Raw genomic sequence first — 4419 nt, 5'->3', positions numbered from 1 at the left:
GTAGGCCAGGCAGTGGCCTAGGGCTCAGTTGAGTCTTAGACCAGTCAGCATGTCAGGGAGTAGGCCAGACAGTGGCCTAGGGCTCAGTTGAGTCTTAGACCAGTCAGCATGGGTAGTAACAACTGTCACAGAGGCTGGCCACAGCTACAGCTGAGCCTTCTCTTTGTTAATATTTCCCTTATTTTCTTAACTTGTCTGGGCACTAGATATAATTTCCTATGAATTTTAGAGATGTCTTGGTTTGGGAGTTTGAGCTGTTTGAACATGAACTTTGCTATGGCCACCAGGAAAGTATATGTGCTCATAGTTTTCTGTTTTCTGCACTTGTTTGTTATCTGGGTTCTTAACTTTTACACCCATTTGGCCCCTTACTGGAGGCTTTCAGTAGTAATAGACTACCAGTGGGAATTTTTAATCTGGTCATTCTCCACCCTCCCTCTCAATTCCACTGGCATAGACTGGTCTAAATTAGGATTAAATTTTACTGGCTGTTAGAATGATAAAAATGTTTAGGGAACCACCAGGGAGTTGAATTTCAATGATTGGTAATCTGCCTTTAAAATGATGGTTTTGATTATTTAAGAAACAAAACAAAACAGCCAGGCATGATAGCTCACGCCTTTGATCCCTACACTTGGAAAGCTGAGGCAGGAGAATCTCTGTGAGTTTGAGGCCAGCCTTGTGTACATGGTGAATTCCAGGACAACCAGACCTACATAATGAGACACTTTCTCAAACAAACAAGAAAGCTAAGTACACTGGGCTAGAGAGATGGTGGTTGATGGTTGCAAACCCTCTTGCTCTTCTAGAGGACCTGACAAGTTCTCTCTGTACCCAGCTCCAAGAGGAGTCAGCACCTCTGGCCTCCATGGACACCTGCATCCATGCACGCGCGCACACACACACACACACACAAGTACATAAACACAAAATTTAAAAACTAAGAGAAATAAGGAAATTAATCGTTTAAGCTTTCTTATAAAACCACAGAGCTTTTTAGCATAGTTTAAGATATTGTTGAGGTTTCTACAGTGTTAGTGTTTAGACATTTTTTTTGCTGTATGGTTTGTTTCCATTTTCAGAGCAGAAAATGTATGCCTTAAAATAAAGTAGACCATCTCCCATAAAGACATATATTGTAGAAGAAATAATCTTAACCTCTAGAGCATGGTCTAGCCTGATATCACAGGAAGTTTAGCCATAAACTCAGGAAGTCCATGAAGCTTCTGAAATTGTTTCTAAAGTGTTGTGCTTATATGAATAGATGGACTTTTCCTTAGTTTTATTTTTGTGAGTTCTGTGATCCACAATAAGACTTGGAGAGTATTTCTAGTGGTTAATGAAGTAAGAATTAAAGTTAAAAGACCATTTTATGGGCCTGGGGAGATGGCTCAGTCAGAGAACCCAAGTTTGGATCCCTAGCATCCTTGTGAAAGCCAGGCATGATGGCACGCACACATACCTGCAATGCAATACTGAGGAGACCCGAGGAGGCTCCCTGCAGCTCACTGGCCAGCTAGTCTTGCTGAATAGTGAATTCCAGGTTTAGTGAGAGAGGAAAAAAACCACCTGATGTTGGCCTTTGGCCTCTGTGCAGACACGTCTGCACCCAGTACACAGATACAGACACATGCATATACATACAAAATATGCACAAAGAACATTTTATGTACTTATACTGATAGAAGTAGTATATAACTAAAAAGGATGTTAACATGATGTATTAAAAGAAAATGGCAAGCGCTTCCAACTATAATTGTAGACACACACCCACCATGTGCATGCCTGATACCTTCAGAGAGCAATGAAAGACACTGAATCCCTGAAGCTGGAGTTATAGATGGTTGTGAGGTACCATGTGAGCACTGGGAACTGAACCTCCATCCTCTGGAAAGCAATCAGTGTTCTTAACTGCTGAGCTATTCCTCCAGTCCCAGGCTGATGGATCTTTTTTCTAGGGACTATTTGAACCACAGAGAGAAAGAAAAATGCGAATTGATTAAAAACTTGAGGAATGTCGGCCATGGTAAAGTGTGTCCTGTCCTGAAGCGCACCATCTCTTTCGGCGTTGCCTATCACCACAGCGGTCTAACTAGTGACGAGCGGAAGCTTCTGGAAGAGGCGTACTCCACGGGTGTGCTCTGTCTCCTCACCTGCACGTCCACCCTGGCAGCAGGCGTCAATCTGCCGGCGCGGAGGTAAGCTTTCCTCTGCCGACGTGATTGGTTTGTTTCCTTTAACATTTTAATGAAAAACCACATTTCCTGGTGTTAGATCCCTCCCTTTGTGCCCTCTGTCTTCTATGTGTTTGGTTGTCTGTATCTTCAACTTGTGGGACCAGTCCAACTGGAGGAAGTCCTGCCTCAGCCTCCTTCTGAGTGCTGGAATTAGAGGCAGACTCCTGGGGTGTCAGGATGGTTCTACTTGTAGGAAGGTTGGACAAGACCTACACCGTTCACTTATAGATCTCCTTGAAACATCAGTGAACTGATTTGGAAAGCCAGTCAGGAGTGGAGTTCAGTGGCTAGAACCTTGTTTGACCTGTGTTCAGTTCACAGGAATGGGCTGCGGAGTAAGTTCCAGGACAGCCAGGGCTACACAGAGAAACCCTGTCTCAAAAAAACCTAAATAAATAATATAATAAATAAATGGCTTGTTGAATGTCACATGAAATAAATGAGTTTCAAAGCCAAGTTGGAGCCCAGGCAGCCTGATCATATAATCCCTGCAATCCCAGTTTGTCTTATTAGGGTGTGGCACTTGGTGAGAGGCTCCATCTTGAGCTCTGTGGTTTCTTTGTCTTAGAGCTGTTGCTGGTCATTTCTGTATTCCATCTCTCCTTGAGCTTCATTCTCTTCTCTTATGACTTAGGCTAGCCCGGGATAAAGACATATGGTTATACCTAGCAACTCTTGTTTTTTTTCTCCAATTTTACCTTGATAATAATCAAGTTTTTAGTGGACTTGAAGACAGTCTAGTGCAGAGTGCTTGCCTAACACTTAGCAAGTCCTAGGTTCAAACCCAAGTTCCACTACCCCAAAACTCCATTTTCTTTTAAAGACACAGAAGTAGGAAGTTAGCAAAGTAGGATGGGGTAAAAAGATGTGGGATGAATACAATGGCGACATTATATGTGGGATGTCAGGACAGCATGTGTGTTCAGGATGTCAGGATAGAAAAAGCTAGCTTAGTTATATTTATTCATTCCATCTTTAGATTTTAAATGCATTTTAAATTTTCAAGAATTCTGTTTTATATCTTGTAGAAGTCTGCTTCAAAACAGTGGGTATGATTCCCTCTGGAATTTTCTAAGGACACCATTGACAATTTTCCCAAATTCTTTACTGTATTTGTTGTATGTAGTCATTTCTCTGTGTTCTCTTACTTTTCCTTCATTTCTCTTCAAGCTTTCACCCATCTACATAGGCTGTTACGATTTATAAATAAAGAAGTTGATAATGTAGGCAAATGATGGATTCTTCAATTACCTTTAAAGAGGAAAGCTGACTACAGATTTGTCTGTACCTGAGCAGAATTGAAATTGATGTTTTTGTAGACTAAAGCCAGTTGAAATCTGCAGTGCCTTATAGTTAAAGGTAATACCAATTCATAAATCAGTAGCAAACAGTAGTATATGGTGGCATGTAAAGCCAAATCATTGAGTTCCAGAGTATAAAATCAAGAAGCTTTGGAGACCACTGCTGTAGACTGATCATAGGCCTCTCAGCTGCAGAGCTTGAGTTCAAGCAATGGCTCTGGCATTTATTTACTCATTTGCTGCTTAAGGTAAGCCACTACTGAACTTCAACCAATTTCTTCATAAGAAAGGAAAATAAGGCCTGGCCGTGATGACACACGCCTTTAATCCCAGCACTTGGGAAGCAGAGGCAGGCAGATTTCTGAGTTTGAGGCCAGCCTGGTCTACAAAATGAGTTCCAGGACAGCCAGAGCTACACAGAGAAACCCTGTCTCGAAAAACCAAAAAAAAAAAAACTCAAGAAAGGAAAATGAGGATATTGCTGCTAAGCATTTTGTAAGAATTACAGGCAATATATATAAGAACTTAGGACACCAAAGATCCAGTGTAAGTACAGTTTTACTTAACGTGTCATTACACTTAATAAATCCAATAAAATGGAATTGGGTTTAAGAAGTAGTTGCTGATGTAGATCACTTTAATTTAATACCTTCTACAGAGTCATCTTAAGAGCTCCCTACGTGGCTAACTCGTTCTTAAAGAGGAATCAGTACAAGCAGATGACTGGCAGGGCTGGCCGTGCTGGCATAGACACTGCCGGGGAGAGCATCCTGCTGCTACAAGAGAAGGACAAGCAGCAGGTAAGGCTCTGCCGGACACACTCACGTGAGAGAGACCACCGCTTAAAACCAGCCGCTGGTGTTCCATTAAATGGCTCTGCT

The 4419-nt window shown here is 41.9% G+C and overlaps 1 protein-coding gene across 4 annotated transcripts in view; it reads left to right on the top strand.

Moving 5' to 3' along the window:
- Helq (helicase, POLQ like) overlaps positions 1–4419 on the top strand; it is a 41049-nt gene that overhangs the window by 17862 nt on the left and 18768 nt on the right. For all 4 annotated transcript variants that reach the window (XM_031336986.1, XM_031336987.1, XM_031336985.1 and 1 more), the window contains exons 9-10: positions 1959–2198; positions 4197–4338. In XM_031336986.1, the coding sequence (XP_031192846.1) occupies positions 1959–2198; positions 4197–4338 (382 nt within the window). The remainder of the gene's footprint in view (positions 1–1958; positions 2199–4196; positions 4339–4419) is intronic.

Source organism: Mastomys coucha, unplaced genomic scaffold (genome assembly GCF_008632895.1).
Source record: "Mastomys coucha isolate ucsf_1 unplaced genomic scaffold, UCSF_Mcou_1 pScaffold22, whole genome shotgun sequence".
Classification (NCBI taxonomy): Eukaryota; Metazoa; Chordata; class Mammalia; order Rodentia; family Muridae; genus Mastomys; species Mastomys coucha.
Note: the sequence above shows the minus strand (reverse complement) of the source record. Positions and strands in the feature narration are given on the sequence as shown.